Genomic DNA, 21,668 nt, shown 5'->3' with positions numbered 1-21,668 from the left:
AGGTGATTTGGGCGCAAGCTTGTAGAGTAATCTTTTTCATGTTAAAGCGACACTGTTGTGATCACCTCGGGTTCTTGCATCTAAATCTCGGAAAGGTAGTATTTTTTATATTGCGCCGCCACCCAGGTGCGGCCGCCTCTGCGGGAATCGAGCCGTGACCTACGAAGTAGCAGTGCACCAGTGCCACTGGCAAACCTGCGAGTTCTGCGAGTGGAAATTTACGCTTATAATGACAGAGATAATTGAACCGATCAGGACGGAAAGGAATTCTAGAAAGATTGACCAGAACATCGTGGAGCGGGCGACATAGCTACCAGCTAGCTCCTGACCTTGGATTCACTACCCTCGCTGTCTCCTGCAGGCCTTGGTTTTGATTCCAGTCGTCGCTGCCTCCCTGCTTTCCTTTTTCGCGTAACCAGGAGAGGGTGAGGGAGAAAGGAGAGAGAGCTGAGCGCGGCTAGTGGGCTGCACGTGCGGCACGTGCGTAGAGGGGTGTGGTGTGTGGTGGCGAGGGGGGGGGGGGGGAGGAAGTGGAAGTGAGGTGAGGAAGAGGGCAGCACTCGCCACAGGGGCAGCAGAGGAGCACTGCCGGCCACTGAAAGAGGCTCGAGCAGCGCCGGCGGCGTCTTCGTGCGTCCGCGGCGGGGGCGTCGTCGTCTTCGGCGGAGGCAAGTCACTTCCGGCCTAAAAACAGCCTGGCCTGCTGCCACCGGCCCCCAAATAGCGGCACGCCGACGGCTCGGATTTCCAGGCTGAGCCCCGCCTGCCAAGAGGCTCCGCCGCCGCGGACCCGTCTCTCGGCGGGGGAAAACCCCGCCGCACCGCACGCGGCGGCCCGGGAGCTGCACACCGCTGTTTTCTCTGCCGTCGCGAGTACCGTCCTTCACCGCGCTCAATTCGCGACGCGCGAACGAGAGACACGGGCCGCGCATTCACAAATAACGCGGCGAAGGTCGTTAAACCTCGTGCAGCTGCAGCGGCATGCGTAAATTATCCGGCGTCATATTGCTTCGGTAAGAGCCTTTTGGGCGTACTATATACACCGTCCAACCCATTTACAGGCCTGCGCAGCCTCGCGTCATCTCACGCCTTAGCGTGTAGGCCGCCTTCGGTGACTCAGTACGAAGGGTTTGACACGAGGAAGTGTTTTAGCTTATCGCTATACCGTAAACTTCCCCGCAATGCTGAATGCACGCGTTGTCGATGACGGGCTCTAAATGCACACAACATTGTAAGGAAGACCTGGTTGATTATGCTTTATATTTAGGACTGTCTAACTTGGCCACCCCGCCTATGGCTCCTTGTGACGTAATTTTCTCTTTAATTAGCTGTAAAGAAAAGAAGCACACACAGAGTAGCAGTAGAAGAAGCGAAAAATTATAAGATGCGCTTTCTTCGTGCCAGCAGCCGCACATTAGCTGCAATAGGCAGCCGAGTGTCCTAACAGCGCTGTCTTTGCCTCATGCCCTTCATTGTGCCACGCACAGTACGAATAATCTGACGTAAAAGTGACACCGTTCACAGTGAGTGTGACCTTGTCGCACACAAATATCTCTTCGCAGCGGTGATCTAGCGAATCGAGCATCTGCCTCGCATGCGTGAAGTGATGGGTTCGAACCCCAGAGTCGCTTCTTACTATCCACCGGTTGTACTCGGCTCCTTTGGGGTGAAATGCTTGAAAAATGGGTCTTTCACGCCGCCTTGTATAGCCGAATAATACCTTGTGACATGGCGCTATTTCGCCAAAGCTGCCCTCGAGCGATAAATAAAAAACACCACCGCCGCCATCACCACCACCATCATTATCATCATCATCAACAAATATCTCTTGTCACCAAAGTCAGCAGTGCAGCTGGTAGAAAGAATGTGCGCCGCTACTTGCATCACTGAACAGTATACGAAGAGAACAAAAAGAAAACGAGATGGCAGGATAAAGACGGTTCCCCACACTGCAGTGCTTAGACGCTAAACCGCGCGGCCTATGCGCCGGCTATGCGACACCCTGTCCCTCTCCCTGCTACTCCTCCTCCTCCATGCTCCCTCTGAACTAAACTTCACAGCCCTCTTTTCCCTCTCCCCCATTTCTCAGTGCCACGCCCGAAACAAGCGTTCCTTTCTTTCGCCTGTTCCAGCTCTCATCGTCTCGCGCCCGTGCTTTGATTGATGGACGCTCCTTATTAAAGCGAAAATAGCGCCCGGTCGAACTGGGACGCACGCGCTCGCCCTCTCTACCGTCGTTCGGGAAAAAAAGCCCGCGAAATTGGGTAAAAGCGCTCAACGAAAAGTGCCGAAATAAAAACGAATGTTGAACTGGAACTCCACTGTAAAATAAATAAAAAAAAGAGGCCCGGAAGCAGCAGTTTTACTCCCGGAAGTTCGCAACGGAGCACACCGATTGGTTGACGTCCCGGTGGCCTTGGCGAGCCCGTCAGTTTCCGTGACCAGTAAATCGAGTAGATAGAGTGTCACGCACGTGTCTGGTTTTCGCTGCCTATGTGCACAAGTAATGCATTTAAGGTTCAAAAGGAGGAAGCTTCGTTCCAATGCGTCTACTAATAGACGGCCCACTGATAAGAAGGCTTCCTTACGACCACTACGTGCGAACAGCTGGTGCCAGCAGTGTAGCTGTGAACAAGTTGCATGGCTTTTTTGAGAAATAGTGTACAGGATCGCCTGAATTTCCACGTTACCTCTTATCACTTTCACGGCGCACAGATACAGAAGCAAACACAAGTAATTCGTCTCTGGATGAGGTGGTTCCAAGGTGCAGTGGTGAAGATGTTGCCACGCGGCAACGCGAAAACCACAGCCCCAGATATGACTGCGAAGTCGATTTATTGGTAGAAGGGCCAAACACAAGCGCGTCTTCCCTCGCAACTCCATGTAATTGATGTGAATGTAGGAATATCCCCACACCAGGGACACGTATCTGCGTACAATGCTGGATGAATGCGCTGTAGGTGGTGAAGAATGGGGAAAGTGAGTGGTATGCGTCTTAGGTGGTAGGAGTCAGCTGGGAAGATTTGCGGGCGAGGGGGGGGGGGGGGGGGGGGGCATGCACAGCTCAACACAACCACTTAAAGCCGTTCAACTCGGAGGTGGAGCAGTGGGAGCTAAAGGTGGCCAGCAGCATCCTGGAAGATCAGGAGGCTCCAGTCGCCATCGCGAAAGCATCGACGGAAGCAAGCTACTGGAGCCCTGGATTGAGGGCCCCACCCGCAATCCGCTGTGGTCTCCTTTTACACAATATAAGTTTATTATCTATCTCTCTCCCTCGCCAGTGCTCGCATCGTCGTCTCCTCGCAGCCCGCACCAAGGTGAATGCGTTTCGTAAACAACGAAAAACAACAGCAGAAACAAGAACGGTGCAATGGTTTGCAGACTAAGATAATCAGATACCGTCCCTTGAAAGAGTCCAGGTGCTGCTCGGACAACGGCTTTCCACGAAGCTGCAAGCACGTCAGGGTGATCGATAAGCCGTACGTGGCACTGAAAATATTTTACCTTCAAAAGCAATATAAGCTCACTGCTGTTTAGTGACCCGAAAGATACCGAGGAACCAAGGCAGCTCTAAGCATCGCGTACTTGTACTAATATCCCAATATCGGACATGAGAGTGGCAGTGTGCATTCTTTTTCCCACCATGGACGGACGGAGGTCGCGTACAAGAAATCACAGCCTTACCCACACTTTTCTTTCTTTCTTTTTCAGTCCAGCGTTACGGTTTATTGCACGAGAATTCTGTAGTCGCACCTCGAGCGTAGGCGCGTAACCATAACCACGATCCTCCCTCCAACGCGACCTCACAAGGTCAGCGCATGATGTCACCACCGTGACCGAGGTGTCTTACGACAGCGATAGAAAAGCTTCTGCGGAGAATACTTAGTTCCGCTTCGCTGAAGTGAACTTCGTCGACAAAGCATTGGTAGGCAGTAGAATACATACCCGTTTCATAATTGCTAGGCCACCTTCGCAGCGACCCTGCGTGGCGACTAAATAGTGGAATAACCATTTCTTATGTCGTTTTTTATGGTGTAGAAGGTATCGACGTGGCTCCCGTGATGGCGCCACGTGCACATGTCAAGCGCGGGGATGCACAATCAAAACTCTATTTTCATCTAACTGACAATGTCATGGTAAAACCAGCTTAACAGTTGGAGCTTCGCTGTTCAGATCAGTTCTCCAGCGAGGAAACGGTCTCTTAATTTTTATTTATTCATTTACAATCATGCTGCAGTCTTTGAAGAACAAGCAGATGGGCAAAAGTACATAGAAAGAGATAACGTGTAACGAAAAACAACTCATGTGAAGAGACAGATTGCGCTGGGAGCAAGAAACTGAACCAAATAAAAATACAGGCTACTAAGGCAAAAGAAAATTCATTAAGTGACAAGGGCAACGATAGAGAGAAGCGCTAACACTTAAGTGACATAATGCACGCAGTGAGAAGAAAAACGAGGAAACCTATGGTTAGAAGCGCTTGTAACGCATTTGCGAAGACACTTGCAGGTTGGTATAACAAAGAGCGGCAGTCAAGGAGTTTTATTCTGCGCTGGTTAGTGAGAAGAATAATTCTTTTTAATATTTGTGCGTGCTTTGTATGAGAGTAAGCTACGAGAATTACGTTTTCGGTATGTTCGAGCATTTAGTTTACATGATTTGGCGTAAGGCGAAAAGAAAAAAAAAACTGACAGAACTGGTAACGTGGGATTTAACGACAGTTGTTCAGGTGCCCTCATTTCGGGATATTTTTAAATGTAAAATAATGATGTATACGGTTCTGTGAACGCTGCACAAAGATCACAGAGGTTGACAGTGCGATCCTCTTCTTATGCGTTATTGCTTGAGTCCGAGCAGAACGTGGGTCAATACTGTGGATTATGGTGAGGGTTTTGCTCTCTTGAACAGTTCAGACACACAGAGCTGGTCGGGAGGAAGACCACAGTAACCTCAAGTGGCTTGTCACTTTTTTTTTTTTTTTACGAATCTCATTGCATCATATACGCTTGTTGCTGGCTGAGCACACAACTTTTCACGTTAAGCCACCTCGCTGCTCATGAGGCCTGTGAGTGATGGCACTCCTCTGAAAACTTGCAGAAAATCAGCGGCTCTGGATTAGTTGATCCGATGGCTGAGAGATGGCGCAACGAAGCCGCATTCAGTTATGACATAGGTATATCAGATCGAGGTCTCAAACACCATTCGCCAAACGGCCTCATGGGCAAACTCCCACGGGCCAGTATGGAGAGTTGAGAAAAAGGGTGAAGAGCAGCGCACTACTCAGGCCACTAATGGATGATTCTTCCGCCGCCTCGCAAGAAGCAGAAGTTAAGTAGTGAAAGCCGCTATGCAAGTGAGACATGTTCAGCAACCGTAGTAAGTGTCAAACAGTAACAAGGGTAACGGTAAACAGAAGCCCTAACAGATAATTGACGTAATGTACGCAGTGAAAATAAAAACGTGGAAACCTATGGTTAGAAGCGCTTGTAACGTGTTTGCGAAGTCACTTGCAATGCCTGATAACAGATGTGTCACGGCGGAAATGGACCCTCAGAGGTGAAATGCGACTCACGACAGGAGTACCGGCTTTAGCCGGTATCTAGGTTTGTAGTGCTAAGATTAGATTAACCTGCTTGTGTTGCGGCAAGGAAGTAACACACCTTGATTACTCAGCAGTGTTCGATAGCCACCGGAGAAGCAATAGCGAATTTCGAAAGAGGCAATGTGCAGTGGTGACCTCAGACAAGAGCGAACATGATACAGACCACTCCATGCCCCAAGCTGTTCTTCCTGTTCGTCTCCGCACCGCCTTTTTCTTACTGTCCCCCTTTCAGACTCTTCGGCCGATCATGGAGGAGCCGGAGCCCTTACTCTTAGACAGTTGCGGAAATCCTGTTCGCAGAGACACGTCAGTGGAAACTTACGAATGGTGTAAGGTATCGACAGGTCGCACCCGATTGTCGGCGCCCTGTCGCGATGGTTGCCTTTGCCTCAGTACGCGGAGGTGCAGGCAGGAATACACGCCGCACAAGCATGATGATAAGACTGTTCCGATGATGATAAGACTGTTCCTGCGGCTGTCTGCGTTGGGAGCTTTTGAAGGAGGGGATAGCAACGGTTTCGTCACTCGGCCCTGATAAGGGCGCGATGAAAGTGTCGAAAGTTTAGCTGTAGAGTGGTTGGTTGGTTCAGCTCTCCGTAGCGGCGATTACATTGCTGCGACAGTAGCGCGTCGCCGCTAGTTGGCGCTGCGGCCACGCGATGGTGGTACTATACCACTATGTGTTGCAGCGGGAAGTTGGACTGGTTAGACGTCGTAGTTTTACTACTTCCTCTTCCAGCTTCAGCAATTAACGGTTTCTAGCCGGTTTCACTAGCTCATCATTCGAAATAACACCTCCACTGACCCGCTCTGTTCGCCGGAGACGCTTTATTTTTATGGCTCCCACGGGCTCTCACAATTCCTCACTCGGTTCGTTGCGACGCGCCTGCACGTTTACATCCGTTTCTGGAACGCACATTCGAGGCTCGATCCCCACCCGTCTGTCGCAGCGACTGCGTTCGACTCCGTAGCGAAGTGAGCCGCCTACGCAACGTCGTAGCGAGAAAACCAGCCAAGCTGCAACTCTGTCGAAGACATGTCGCTTAGTTATGACCCAAGCGTGGGAAAGATCGGATGTTAACAGTTCGGAAAACCAAATGTGCCATAAAAAGAACGGAATGTGCGCAACATGCGTGGGAAAAGGCTTTGCGGTTCTTGTGTTTTCTTTTTCTCTTACGTTTACAGAGGGTTTCGTAACCAATAGCTTTTTTTTTTTAAGTTTTGTTGCTTTTGGAGACGTTAAAGAAGACTCCGCCCGTATCGCTCGCTCTCTGTCCGAAAACCTGGCTGCATTAAGAAGATTAAAAGGCGGCGATAGCGACTCGGGAAAAACTTGAGCGCCATAGAACAAGGCGTTCTCGACTACACTAACGGTGGAGTGAAATACCCATTTCCTAAGCATTTTACCTCAAAGAACCCGAGCACCAGGCCAGGAGAAAGCTTGTGCCAGTCGTTCGCTTGCGGCGCATCAAGTGCTCTCCTCGTGCTTTGTAAAGCCATGAGGACTTACTCTAAATGACGACCACAGTTAGACAGGACGAGCGAAACTAAAAACTGCTCTATTCGGTGGCAGTTGAAACAGAGGTTGGCGCATGCGCCAGTGATATTCGCAAAAACGTACAAGTATACAGAAAGTTCTTCATTAACACCTCCTACACCAAAGAATTTAATAATGTCGTGTCACTTCTGTACAACTGGACAGTCTTATCACTGATACATTCCTGATCACTCTTCATCAGAAATGCAACCAAATATCATGGACTACGACATTGCTACTTCTGTCAAAAGTCTTCATCTCACGTAGCCTTTTGCCGACACTCGGAGTCCGTCGGCCCTTTCGGTGCGTAAAAGAGCGTGAGGACCCCTTGTCTGCTTTCTCTCACTTCAAGCTGACCGATTATTGCAGGTCGCGCGGACACCGTCAAGATTTTCATGAGTGGAGGAGTCTATAGACTCGCCAGTATAAACAAGGAACCGGAGAGATGACAGAAGCACTTACAACCTTCAGTAGGCTTCCTGATAAAGAGTTTCTATATTTTAAGGGACCCTGTCATGCTGGAAATGCTTATATGGGTCAACCTTGTCTCGTGTACGAATGCGGATATGCCTGCATGGCAGTTTGTGATGTTGAATTTCTTGTTGAAATTTCTTGTTGAATTTCTCGTTGATGTTGAAAAACTTGAATTTCTCAAAGCACGGAACTTCAAGTCTAAAGCACAGCGCATGTCTCGTCTGCTTTCTAACTCGCGTTTGCTGCATCTCCTTGCCCGTTTTTAAAGAAGCTTATTGCACTCAGCTGAGATGGTCAAGGAATGAGGTTCTTAAGCAGAAAATGTCGCGGTAATTGTCTGGTTCGAGGAACACCTCAGCACCGCCGTTATAAGCGGAAGTTTAAAGGGGTGTGTTGCAAAGCTCCGTCATTTTCTTCAGTAAGCTCTTCGCACTGTGCTGAAGGACGAGAAAGAGTTGTCAACAGAAAAATTGTACAGCAACTGTCTAAGAGTAGACGCTTCAGCCCCTCTATCATCGGCTGAAGAGGCTGAAAAGGGGGGCGGCGGGGGGGGGGGGGGGGGTACAGTAAGAAAAAGCCGGTGCGGAGACAGACAGGAAGCACAGCTTGGGCCATGGAGTGGTCTGAATCATGCTCTTGTCCGGTGTAAGAATAGTCTACTTTTGTCTGAGGTAGCCACTGCTCATTGCATCTGTCGAAAAGCTATTGCTTCTCCGGTGGCTATCGAGCACAGGCGAGTACTCAAGGTGTGTTACTTCCTTGCCGCAACACAGGCAGGTTAATCTAATCTTAGCACTACAAGCCAGCACTCCTGTCGTGAGTCGCATTTCACCTCTGAGGCTCCGTTTCCGCCGTGACGCATCTGTTATCAGGAACGCTCTCAATTTGTCCACGAAGTGGCCTCGTATAGATCTCGAAGTGGTCTCGTATAGTGATATCGTACTAGCGCTTTCAAGCTGATGAACGTGGTCGTAAATAATCTAAAGCACAAAAAAATGTTAACCTGTAAAAAAAAAAAAAAAAATCAGCTACATCGTGAATTATCGCGCGCTGGCGTGGTTAGACATGGTTTTGCATGGTTTACCTTGGCTTATTCTCTGGTTTTGCTGTATTCGAAATGGCATTATCTTGGTTATGTCCGTGTGATGTAAGTTTGCGCGATATTGCATCATTTTAGACTTCTGGAGCTGACTGCAGTATAACTGATCATTCTCTACGACCGTATATAGCTGGCAGTCCCCATACCGCTCCTGGCGCAGTGGTGGAGCGGTTAGGCGACGCGCCACTGCCCTGTGGTGGCCCGTGCTGTCATCGGTGGAGATTCTGAGACCGAAGTTGCTCTTCCCGAGGAGCCTCTCGCGACTAATCATTAAGCTGTCACATACCACGGTGGCCAGGTTGTGTGACGTCACAAGACCACGTCACCTAGGTGGCCCACCTGCCACCCAGGCGGTTGGCACCCAATTCTTACTGGTCACGAAAGGACCAGAGAGACAAACAGACAGCGGCTTTTCGGTGGAGTAAAAACCCTAGTGCTAGCGGGCCAAACGGTAGTTGCGCACCGGATAAGCATTCGTGACGGACACCGTTATTTTACTCGGGGGGATGCGTATACGAGCTACGTACAGTCTTTGTCAAAAGTAACCAGGCTGCACGGTTTGCTTCTAGCTTGTATAGTGGAGCCCTTGTGGCTTTCCTAAAGATCATAACGTGCTGGAAGGTAAGAACACCCCCAGTCCTTACCTTCAACGACCGTTTCAGCTTCAGGGAAGCTGTAAGGGCTCCACTGTACGAGCTAGAAGCAAACCATGCAGCCTGGTTACTTTTGACAAGACTGTACTTAAGGAACATTAATGCGTATCTCACGCGACTCCTTGCGTGCACGTATACAAAAAGCCGATGACTGGTGTTTTAGCGCTGTCAGAACGGCAAATGTGCTTCGCTTGGCATTGCTATGATCCCGCATATAAATCAAGAAACAGCGCTAAACATATGCCTGCTATGACAGCCGTAGATTGAAATAAAAGCGGTCACAGTTGCGATCGATAAAGTTCAACTGTCTATTAAGCGCGCGAAGGCTGTGGGCTAGCGGCCAAAGTTTTCCCATGAACGCGGTTGCGTCGCCGTTACACCCGCGCTCGTGAACTCATGGTGACTCAGATTATCTGCTGGTGCAATACGACTCGCTTGCCGCCGATTGAGTGAGGGTAAAAGCAGGTTCCGCTTGAGCAACGCCGTATTGACAAATGTCGGGTCGCGCGAAAGCCTGTTGCTTCCGGCTCGCACGGAGCTCCGTTTGGCGATCAAACAGAAACATCCGCCGGCACACAGCATCAATCCTGGTCTACATCTTGTATTCGGTTCCCCCTTTGTACATAGACTACTGCGAGAGGTGTGTTTGATGTCCTCTTGGAGGGGAGCAGCCGAGCGCCGAGCCGCCAAACAGGCTGCATGCTTTTTTCTCTGCTTAATTTTTTTGTTGTTGCTTAGCTAACCTGCCAACTGACCCCTAAGTGATTACTGAGAAAGAGGTGCTCCTTCACATATTGGTTTTAAGATTTCAGACACTGTAGCTCGGGACCAAAGTGAATTTGGGGGAAGGCAACAGCCACGACTGCATTCAAACTGGAGTCAGTGGAGCCCGAAGAAACCAAGATCTGACGCCGTGGGTTCGCGATGGTGTGATGTTCCCGCTTGAGCTTCTTCAGTGGCATTTACAACTTCAATCGCGTTTATAATTTTTTGCGTTATATACTACAAAACACCGACAAAAATGTTTGCCAGAACAGCTGATGTATTAAGATTTTGGTCATTCAACAAGTGAAGAAATGTTTCGAAACAATGCAGTTCTCGAGATGTGTAATATTCTTTTAATGGACAATAATGATTCCATAAAAAAGAACTGATTTTTTTTTCGCCCCATTTTCACATATCTACCTGTCGGAAGCGCGTATATCTTCTTCACAGATTGGTCATTTCAGTACGGGAATGGTTTATGCCAATACATAAAGATCCACTTGCTCCACGAATTCTGTCACCGCATATGGCGAGGGCTGAGAGGCCACGGGGGCAGAGCGATGGTCGTCGAGAACTATTTCTGGGATATTTCTTTCCAGTGCTGAAACTCCACGAATTCGAAGCCATCAGGAACTATACGCTAGTCGTGTTTTGGTGCTTCCACAAAACCCTCGCGTTCGTTTTTCACTCGCTATATAATCAATTTTCGTTGAGAATGCCTTGACGCACGCTGCAGCTTGGGTTTATTTATTTATTTATTTATTTATTTATTTCCTCAAAGGTCTCGGTTGAGACATTACATGAGGGAGTGGACGGTATCTGGCAAACAATGGTAAAAAATGTTAAGATGAAAGGCTGGCGACGCTCCGCTTGAATTCTATTGGGTTGATGATAATGGCAACTTCGGTGGGCAGGTCATTCCAGTCTCGTGCAGTACGCTGAAAAAATGACTGCTGAAATGTCACAGTATGGGCTTGTAGGGGATACACTGCGTTACTATGGCTGAACCGGGCGATGCGGTGGGCTCTTTTTATGTAGGGGTTATCAAGAGGCAAAGAATGGAAAATGGGTTCAAGACTTGACAGGCTTCCTCAGTTTCATCGGCACGTTGCTCAAGAAGAGCGCAACGCAACGCTGTCTCTGTCTCTGCCTCGATGCGGAGGCGCATCGAACTCCGCCGCGGTCATTGTCCGGGTAAGGGAGTTGAGGCACGCACTTCGTCCGTCAACGCCGGCCTCCCACATCCTCTTCATCTCCATCTTCTCTCTCTCTCCCTCGTGCATTTATATTTACCATCTCTCTCTCTCTCTCTTTCGTCTTGCCACTCCTTGCGTTCCCGGTTCTCTCCCATCGGCCACCCAGCCGCTTTGAACTTGAGACAGTCGAGCCAGAAGTTACAGTGGCGATGGCGCGAAGTTCTCAAACATTCTGGTCGTTACACCACACTTTACGGCCTCTCGGAGTAAAGTTTGGTTAGGTAAGATGAAGGAAAACGCATCCGCCGTCAAACAAGCAAGACGTTCAGGCTAGCACTGGCAATGTGCCGGGAAAGGTACTCTGCTCGCTTCCACCGCCAGGTGTGTGGGCTACGTAAATGAAGTACAACTAAGCACGTTTCATGAAGGACAGCGAGTATCTTTGAAACCGTGCGGCGTTCTAGAAGCTACAGAGACAGCTTCAGTTGAATGGTGTCCGAAAATTCGCAAAGCGAGTAAAAGTTTAACACGCTGTGTAATGTGATCCACTTCTTAGCTATAGCTGTTTCGTGCACGTTCGCTCTCTGCCGCGTAAGTAGTGAGTGCCAGTTTATGTGAAGTGAGCACTGGAGTTAAACGATATGTTAGCACAACTGCAACAAAAATTTCATTTCGCTCCTAACTAGCATCTGCTGTGGTCGTGCGTTTCACTTGGAACTCCTTCAAAAAGGAACGCTGTGCCAGTAAGTAAACTTTTGCATAGCATCAATACGTTGCTAATTAACAAAAGATTAATCCGTGCATTGAGTATGGCTTTTGTTTTATTGGGTTATTTTCTTCCCTTCTACCTTTTCTGCCTCGACACCAATTTATTTCGCTCTATTACCATATTCTTTCAATGCACATCTCTGTCTGGAGCATGCAGGTTTTCATGTGCTCGTTCCGTTGCCATTTGCGAGCCTGTTCTTTAACCTTCTCATGAGTTAGATATCTGTTACTTGCCTCTCTTCTATCTCTTTTCTCTATTCTTTTTGTGTGTGAAATAGCAATTACATACTTGTAAAAAAAAAGCAGGATGATGACATCAATAAAAAATTGCCTGGGGCTTAGCTAATGTTAAGCCTGGATATCTCGAAGCGAAAAGCTGCGGTGATCCGCGATAAACACGCGCTTGCGGCGAACCTCAAACGATGACGCATAGCACGCGGCAGCGTGCGCCTGTTCTATGGGCAAGCGCGCCTTATATACCCCTGCTTTCAAATGCGCACTGCGCACGGCTGCTGCGAAAGGTGAAACGGTGGCGAGGAGGAGAAGCGACGGCGCACATGCGCAGTAGCCTGCGCCGTGCGTGACGTCACTCGTGCTCCGACATACGCCGGCTCACGCGAAGCGCGGTGTTGACTAGCGCAGTGAAGCTTTTCGCTTCCAAACCGGGTTCAACAACATCAAGAAATGAGGTCTTATACCCTTGAAGCCACTGAGACACAATTATCACCATTTGAATCTATCCTCCTTACGATGTTTTCTCTCTCGTTTATTTTTATTCATATGGGAACTTTAGCAATGCACGGGATGACCAGCGCTCATGAGTGTTAGTTATCTTAATCGATAATTGTTATAAAGTACACTGAGTACGACTGCATGCAATTTTCGTTTTCAGTAAAAAAATCGACTGTATAGCTCTTTAGGTGTACGTTGATATTTGTCCGGCGGCAAAGAACCCATTTATAGCGGAGAAAATTGCAGTTAAACATTTTCCCGCCACTCGAATCGAACGCGTGGCGTCTACACCAAAAAGGACTCCGGGATCCCCGTTTTGAAGTGGATGGCACTGTAGCGTAGCCTCTAGGATCTTCTCTCCAAATACTGTGTCGAGACGCTTAAGTTTACTTCTAAATCGGCCGGTGATGGTGGCACCTGCATTTAATTTTCTGACCTTTTCTAGCATATTTGAAGCTGAATTTTCAGTGGAGTATTATATTTGTCATTAGATATGGGTAATCAATCGATACAAACAACTTAAATTTGTCCTCGGTGTCCCTCTAAAAAACGTTTCCCATGCTCGTAATTTTGCTTGTTGTACACCTGAGCAATAATGCAAAAAGTGCAAATTTCTCTTTGAATAAAGTCGGCCCAGTTCTCCATGAACGCAGAAAACTGAACGTTCTATGCTTGAAGAGCTTCTGGGAATGTAACCGGGTTGTGCAGAACCTGACTGTTTTACCTTCTGTACCATAACTAATGCACAAGCGGTGGCAATAAATGGATTTGGGGTCGCGACACTCCGTAAAATTTACTATTCTCCCACTTTGAAGATTCGATGCTGCTTCTGGGCTGCATATTATGAGTACTCACAATCCCAACAAAGTTTTTTTTGACGCAAGTTATCTCTTTATTCTGGGTTTTAAAGGCAGAATAGCTATAATGAGAGTGTGCAGCCACGTTTCTTAGAGATTGTCTCACTCAACTCTCTTATGCTGCCTCCCCAAATGAGTGGCTTGCCGGTTTGTCACCGCACTGAGACGGAGTTGTGAAACGCAAATGACAATTTCCCCATTCAGTTGCGTTACGATTACGGCACTGGACTCCCGTTTGGCTCAAATCTGTCATTTGAATTCACCACTATATAGATTTTGCCAGCTGATAACAAGAATGACATTAGTGTCGCGTACGCACTACGCAGATGACATTCCTCCCTAGAAATAATAAGCAACGTCCTGTCAATCGCGTCGAATGAAATCAGTCGAAGTGTTTACTTTGTTTTGGGCAGAGCAGACAGCACAGCCACCCCTCTAAAAACCCGTTTCGTTTAGGAGTGAGGTCATCGCGGGTGGAGCTAGCGCACGTAGTAAGAAGACTGATCAGCTCAGAGACCTTGTGTACGCAGAATAGCACTCTCACGGTGACGGAATTGACAGCTGCTCGAAACGGGACTTAAGCGGGTGCCGTCCTACGCTCTTCGAGTTATCGTGCGTTGTCAGACTGCGTATTTGTTTAGACGAACGCGTCCCTGGAAACTTTATGACAGATGCTGCAACTTAGCCTTCTTCACGTCCATTACTTCCAAAACACCTTTCATTTTCGGTCGGCGTTCAGGTGTAGGTAGTGCACTGACAGCGCGACCTGGACCACCAATCTGTTGGAGCCAGTCGACAGAATGCAGCCATGCTATTTGCTACTCGTAGAGTTTCCAATCGAATTGCGGACGAAGGCAGCTGAAGAACGTGTGTTTCGACCTTCTCCACTTACTACGCACCCCGTGCAGATGCACAGACCACACCGACCAGCAAGCCGCGGCACACGTGCAGAACAATCAGCAGAGGCCTACAGCCAATTTCAGTTCTTTTCGTCTGTCTTGCAGCCCTTCGAAGAGATCGCTGCTTTCGAGTCGTCTTCGCACCCTCCTCTCTGCATCCCATGTTCTCGGAAAGGGAGACGGAGTGACCCCATTGTCGTGCCCCGGCGGGTGCTGAGTCGGGCAGGGCCAGTCGGTCGGCCGAAGCCTGTCCGTCTCCCCCCTCCCAGATGGCGCCAGAAGTTAACTGCCCTTGGGCATCGGCCGTAAACGCTTTTCCCCGACCCCGATGGGCGCCCCTTGCGACGAGCGACGGCCCCAGCTGGGACGCACGTGCCACCCCGGTCCGCGCGCGCGCGCCGAAAATGCATGCGTGCGCCCAGGCTATCCAGGCCGCCTACTACGAGCCCCGAAAATGGCGACGCCGGGAGGGGGCACGCGCGGCGGCCCGTAGCTGCTGCTGCGGACTGAAAGGGAGCGCTTTGTGTCGCCGTCTGTAGACCCGAAGCAACCAGAATCAAGTTTGAATGTACGAAGTTAGAGCTCCGGGGTGGTCTCTGATAGTTGTAGTTTCATTTCTTTTACTGCTTTCTCTGCCGACAAACGTGCACTGCACGAAATCCGGTTTCGATTTCATCATTGTGTCACCTTTCGCAAAGTTTTAACTTGAGCTCTTGAGCAAGGTGACAGGATGTATAAGTGTAGTGGTGATGGGCGATCATGAGCGTCGGAGGAGCTGCTGGTCACAAGAAGCAATCATGTACTTAACTCGTATGAGTGCTTAAGTATGTGTAAATCTTAATTAACAATTAATTAAGTGAAACGGAGTGGATTCCAAGAGAAGGGAAGTGTAGCAGGGGGTCGCAGAAAGTCAGGTAGGCGAATGAGGTTAAGAAGTTGGCGTGTGTACAGTGGTTGAAGCTGGCAAAGGGCAGGGTTAATTGGAGAGACACGGGTGAGGCCTTTGCCCTGCAGTGGGCGTAGTCAGGCTGTTGATGATGATGATGATGAATCTTAATTACTTGTTTTGACGTCGAAGGCATTAACTTTATCCTGAATATTGTCTGCCCGAGAAATCTGACATACATAGGCAGGCATAAACAAAGTCTTGTTAGGAATAAAAAAAAACCTTGTGATTAGCCGCCTTCATGGATGTATCGTCTCGCTGGCTTGTGATTGGCTACTGGGCAGGTGCTAACCGATTCGTACCGAGCTTACGCGCGAGAAACATCAGGAATCCGTCCTCTCGTCAATAGAGAGTTTTAGCACGGCGGAGACGTATGTACAGTCTTTGTCAAAAGTAACCAGGCTGCATGATTTGCTTCTCATTTGTATAGTAGAGCCCTCACGGCTTCCTAAAAATAATAAAAAAGTTATTTTAAGGAGAGGATAGGGGTTCTCCTTACAACAAAGAGATTGAGAACTTGAAGGCTTGTATAATAGGTTTAATATGCGACTGAGAAGCAAACCATCCAGCCTGGTTACTTTTGACAAAAACTGTACATACCGAAGCAGAAGCAGCCTGCTGCTTGCTACGCACGCGCAGGCGTTACTTCGGACACGCACTTGCCACTGCACATGCCCAGCAGGCACCCAGTGGCCTCCGCCGTGCTAAATCTCTCAATCGTGTCCGTAATACACGAGTTCGTTCAATTTACGTCCTTGCGTCTCACTTATTTCTGCACCTCTTAACTGTCCAAAAATTATTCGCCGGACGCTTTTCCAAAAGCGTACATCACAGTTGCGTATCAAAGTGAACAACAGGGATCACTTTAAGTTCCATAAATAAATAGTGTTGCTTTTCATTATAACGTTTATAAAGAGAAAAAAAATAAGATATATTTAGAGGTAGGTCCGAATGATTGCACTTTCATCGCCTTGTAACATATTTCTTCGCGAATCCCAAGCAGCGGGGGGCCGGCAGTGTTTCGAAAACGGGGCTCTTCACGCACGGTCCGTAAGGGCGCCGTCACAACGTGGAAATAAACCAATTCCGGGGGTCGTAACTCCTGCCGGTCGAAAACACGGTTCGAACCCGACGACTGACTGGCACGCGGGAGAGGACCAGCGAGCAAACGAGAGAGAGAGAGAGGGGGGGGGGGGGGTGCTCAGCAGCGAAGAGCGGAAGTGGTCCGGCGCGGGGCGGGAGCTGCGCGAGCGTTTAAACATGCGGCGCCGACAGGCTCACGACGTATGCCCGCGTCATTTGGCAGACGTCCCGCGCGCACGGCTGCTAAGGTAAACACGCGATGTCGAGGCACACGCCCTTATGCTGCTGCCTGAGCCGCGCCGTATCAGGACACACTCGCAGATTTATTTGACGGGGCCCTGCAATGATTGCCGTTCCGGTGGGCTGTTTTCACAGAGTCAGAGGAGGTGATTTCTTCGTTCCTGAGCACACTGCACGTATTTACAAGGCCGCTCCCTATCTCCAGCTCACTGCTGTACAAACCAAGCAGCGCGGTCCCCTCATAGGCAGCAGCGCAATGCAAGAGCGACTGAACTTTGAGACTTCGCCAATGGACGCCAAAAGAAGCCTTTCGGGGACAATGACTGAATAAGAAGGCAGAAAAAGATAGGAAATGAGGAGCTTGTTACGATATTCATTCCATAGCAGCGCAAAAAAGACACGGACAACAGGAAGAGACGTACAAACAGGCTCTGCTTTGTACATCTCTTCCTGTTGTACGCGTCTTTTTTGCGCTGTTTAGAATGATCAACCACCAACTCGCCCAAGCTTTTACCTTGTTACGATACGCGCGTGAAAGAAGCCAGCAGTGTTTGAAACTAAGGAAAGCTTGGGGAAATGTTTATTTTTGTTTGTTTGTTTGCTTGTTTGTTTGTGTGCATGTGTGTGGCCATCAGAGTCGGATATTAGCCGCGTAATCATTTCTAGTAGGGACGACTTTAGGAAGAAGCAGAAGGAAAGACAACCGCATGTCGCCGGCGGGATCCGAACCCACGACCTAGCTTTGCATGCTGTGTGCAATGTTCACCTAGCGTTAACCAGTGCTTCACCTAGTACTTTCTAGTTCATTTTGGTTGTGTGCAGCCTAATCTTGACAGTGGTCCCCCAGATACACTCCCCGAAGCACAGCGCCGTACGAAGAAAGCCCCGTCACTCCACAAGTGCTTCAGGTGAAGAGCTCTGCGCAGTTCACGCTTGCACACAATGCGAGTTAGTATTACTGCATTCACGACATCGGCCCCGAAATAATGCAATGCAGAACTGAACTCCACCCCCTAGACAGAGTGGGTTGCTCGAAAGTGTCGCATTAAGGAAACGATCTTTCTATTTCTGTTTTTGGCACATCGACAAAAGCAGCTTATGTTTATGTCTGCGTTGTGTCTTCTCTCGCTCAACGTATTCTGCAACATAAAGCAAAAACAAAAGTGTGGCATAATCTTATTCTTAATTTGGGACATGCGCTCAATTAAAAGGAGAGACCCGCCCCAAGCTCGGTTAGAAAAATAATCTGAAGGGTAAGCATCAAAACAGTGGAGCGTGGTGTTCGGCAACAATAGAGGACATCCCCTCCTTTCGTTTCCGAAAAGGCAAACTAACACAAGCCCTCGTTCGTAAATACGAGCTCTTTGAAGAACAACACACCCTCTCACGTGATCAGGTTTAGAATTGCTTTTTTTTCTCTTCCTATGCTCGTGAGTTAGACTTGACGGCCGCGTCTTTTTTTTTTTTTTTTCGCACATCGACATCTTACAGACGCTTGCGATAACGCGTAAGTGTTTGTTGGATAGCTCCCAAAGTGGCCAGTTGAACTGAAGGCAAAGTTCTCCACAGTTGCCAGGTGCACATTTTGCTAACTTGAACCAGGATTTTGTTCTTTGCTAGTTGGTTAGTAGCTATCAACAGACTAACCCAGCGGGAAGGAACGAGGCCACGAAAGAGAACACACAACAGTTCTTTTTCTTGTTCCTTGGTTGATCAATTTATAATGATTGTTGAGCGTTTTTTGAGGCGGTCTTCAGCACTGTCAATTAGCTGACCGTGTCGCGTGGTACAGTGTCAATGGGCGTGCGACTTTATGAAACAAGAAAGAATTGGTAACCAGCGCCCTTCCTGTGTTGTGTGCACTCTTTCGTGTCCTCGTTCCTTCGCTCGTGGTTAATCTGCTGTTTTCGAATTTACCAGAACCGCGCCTGATCGAGTTAGGTACACGTAGTGAAAACTGGTGCTTTGAGGTCTTTTTTATCGCATGGAAGGAAGAGGGAAAAAAACTTCGTCGAAGGATAACATCATAATGCGACCTGATTCACAAAATAAAGTCGTCAATGACTAAAATAGGGCGAAGTTTCTCCCTACAGGGCTGATTTGAGAGCAAAATTATGCCTCAAAATTCACGACGACCTTAAGGTGTCATGAACCACGCAAAGAAGGTTCACTTACAGCGACGCTGACAACGCTGTTTTTTTTTCTGGCCACTCTCTTCTATACGCGTACTGTCATCAACGCCGCAAGCCCACCCCACGCTTTTAGCAGCTGCGCGCGGCCCAATGAATGGAGCGCGTTATGCCCACATGACGCTTGTTTGTTTGTTGTGGTCTTCCCGTCGGTCCGCTTTCGTAGTAAAGCATCGTGGTAAGCTCACTACGTACCGCCTCTCTGTATATACGCCGCGTGTGTACACTGCGTTCGTTGTAACGATGTGTTCGCTATAAAGGAGCAGTTCTGGGAACACCGCGGTCGTGATGCCTTCGTTGCTCCGCACGACGACAACGCGCACGCATGCCGAAACAGGCTGGCCCAGCTGTTGACTCGGGATGCGCGTGGCGGCTGCTGAGTGCGGCAAGAGCCAAGGTTCTGTGGGCGCTTCGCTTGTGTCGCGGCTCCGGGACCCCGGCCTGCGGCGGCAGGGTCGGGTTTCCGCCAGACGCATCGTATCTCTCGTCGACCCGCCCCGCTTCTCGGGGTGTGTGCATCGCACGGCCCATTCAAGACTTCGTCGAAGTGGGGCCTATATAGCCCGCTCCTGCCGCCGTATAGCCCGTTCCGGCGGTGTCATCAAAGAGACGAGGGGACAGAAGTGTTCGAGAGCACGGCCAGTGATTCTCTTCTTATCACGTGTATACTCTAGGAGGAGAGCACACCTTTTCGGCCCCTTTATTTCTCTCTACAGATTTATATTAGAAGTTCTCATTGTTCGCGCAATAAGTCTTCGTCTGTTTTGTGAGCGAAAACTTCTGTACCACAAGCGTTAGGAATCTGGGCACATGTTGATTCACGATACTCCACAGTGCGGCACCGAACGGCACGGAACATTCATAGATGTCCAACTAATTAAGGCTTAACTGCAGTGATATCCGCGTACCTGCGGGATTAGCCGCTCACTTCCATACCATGCACATTCCAAGAGTGGATATGGTATATATCCTGGATAAAGCAGTTTACTGCGCTGGTTTATGTCAAGGACGCGAAACTCACGACCCTTCTCTGAACTACATATCTACCCAATCACCGCTTTCGTTCATGCAGACATTAATCAGGTGAAGTCATCGAAACAACTTAAAGAATAACTAGCCTTTACTCTTCGAGGACTTACTACAACGGCAAGCAAAAGGTTCGCAGTTTACTGTAAGAAATAAAGTTTTGAGTTTCGAGCGGTTGTTCGGACTTGTGAGGCGAAAAGGCTTTGCTGGACGCTTTATGCGAAGGGCGTGCGCAGTGCAGCAACGTTAAGGCCGCCGCTTAGAAACGTTTCAACCATGTCCCTCACGTTTCCACCATGTCCCTCGGTTAAAGGGTCGTTGGCGGGCGTCCGCGCTTCTTGTTAAGGAATCAGATGTCTTACTTCGTTAGAGTGCGTTGCATGAAGTCATGGGATTCGTCCTAAAACCACTAGTACCAACCACTAGTACCAATAGTTAAAAACCACTAGTACCAAGTTTGTTGGATGTTGTCAAACACAAATATTTAACTATTGTGGCTGACGTATGAAACAAAGAATCCACTATAATAATGTAAATCTAAAGTGAACCCCTCATGGACACGGGCGCCTCGCATGGCGGATTTTCTTGGCTCTGAGAATGTTCTATATCGTGCTTCCTGCTTCGACCCAGCAATCACAAATTTTCTTTGGAGGAATGACTGCATCCTACATTTCCAGGGGAAGATAACTGTCAAGCGGAAACGGAGCCACGTACTTTTTTACACTTGAAGTAAACGTATCGCCAGCACCACACTGTTTCCGCTGAGTGTTTATAGCGATGAAACCCGTGGCATTGTACGAGCCTTGGAGTGCATCTATTTTTTTAGCCGAATGACGGCCAGCCGGCACTGAAGAAATGGCATCTGTGCAATATAAGCGCACTATACGCGCAATGACCGCGTCTTGAAGCCGACACCTTCGCGACAGCAGCGAAAGAGACTCGATTCCAAAAGTGGAGCTGCGCTGCTACTCTGTCTCCCTAATTTGTCTTGGGTCGCAGCGCGGAACACCTTCACGCCCCTTGGTTCCGGGCCACCTTCCAAAAACCGTCCAGTGTGTGTGCGCAACCTCTCGCTCTCTCTTCAAAGGAGTAAGCGTCAAGACAAGGAGGCGAGGGAGTTTACTCACCAGTTGACTCCACGGTCCCTGTGCACGGTGACGGCAAATCCGAACATGGACCCATCGGGTCCGCGATGCACAAGCGCGGATGGCAGGTCTATGTTGAAGGCCCGCGCAAGAGGGGCAGCGAGAAGCACCAACAACAACCGGTACATGGTCGTCGTCAGTCCGGGCGGCGGACTGTTCGTCCGCATCTCTGTCGGCGGGAACGGAGCCGAGGCTCGGGAGGAGCGATGCCAGCGGCGGCAAGAGGCTGCACCGGCTCCGAAGCCGGGTCTCCGCCACGGGGGGAGCAGCCGCGACTTCCGCGCCTCGCGAGGAGGAGGAGGGGGAGGGACGCGGAGGTGGTGGGGAAGCAGGGGGAGGGCGAGAGCGCTGATTTGCGAGCGTTTGCGCTCTGCACACTCTCCGCTACTGCTGCTGCGGTTTTTCTCTCTCACTCTCAGTGTCTCTGCTTGTTTAATTTTCGTCCGTTTTATTTTTC

The 21,668-nt window shown here is 49.3% G+C and overlaps 1 protein-coding gene across 1 annotated transcript in view; it reads right to left on the bottom strand.

Annotated features, from left to right (window-relative positions):
* LOC149342456 (integrin alpha-PS2-like) overlaps positions 1 to 21,482 on the bottom strand; it is a 68,642-nt gene extending 47,160 nt beyond the window's left edge. The window contains exon 1 of the mRNA XM_089544813.1: positions 21,194 to 21,482. Within this exon, the coding sequence (XP_089400939.1) occupies positions 21,194 to 21,378 (185 nt within the window). The 5' untranslated portion in view covers positions 21,379 to 21,482. The remainder of the gene's footprint in view (positions 1 to 21,193) is intronic.
* Between the last annotated feature and the right edge of the window lie 186 nt (positions 21,483 to 21,668).

Source organism: Amblyomma mixtum, chromosome 5 (assembly GCF_055824585.1).
Source record: "Amblyomma mixtum isolate Tamu chromosome 5, ASM5582458v1, whole genome shotgun sequence".
Lineage (NCBI taxonomy): Eukaryota > Metazoa > Arthropoda > Arachnida > Ixodida > Ixodidae > Amblyomma > Amblyomma mixtum.
The sequence above is the reverse complement of the archived record's forward strand: the minus strand, read 5'-3'. Positions and strand labels throughout refer to the sequence as shown.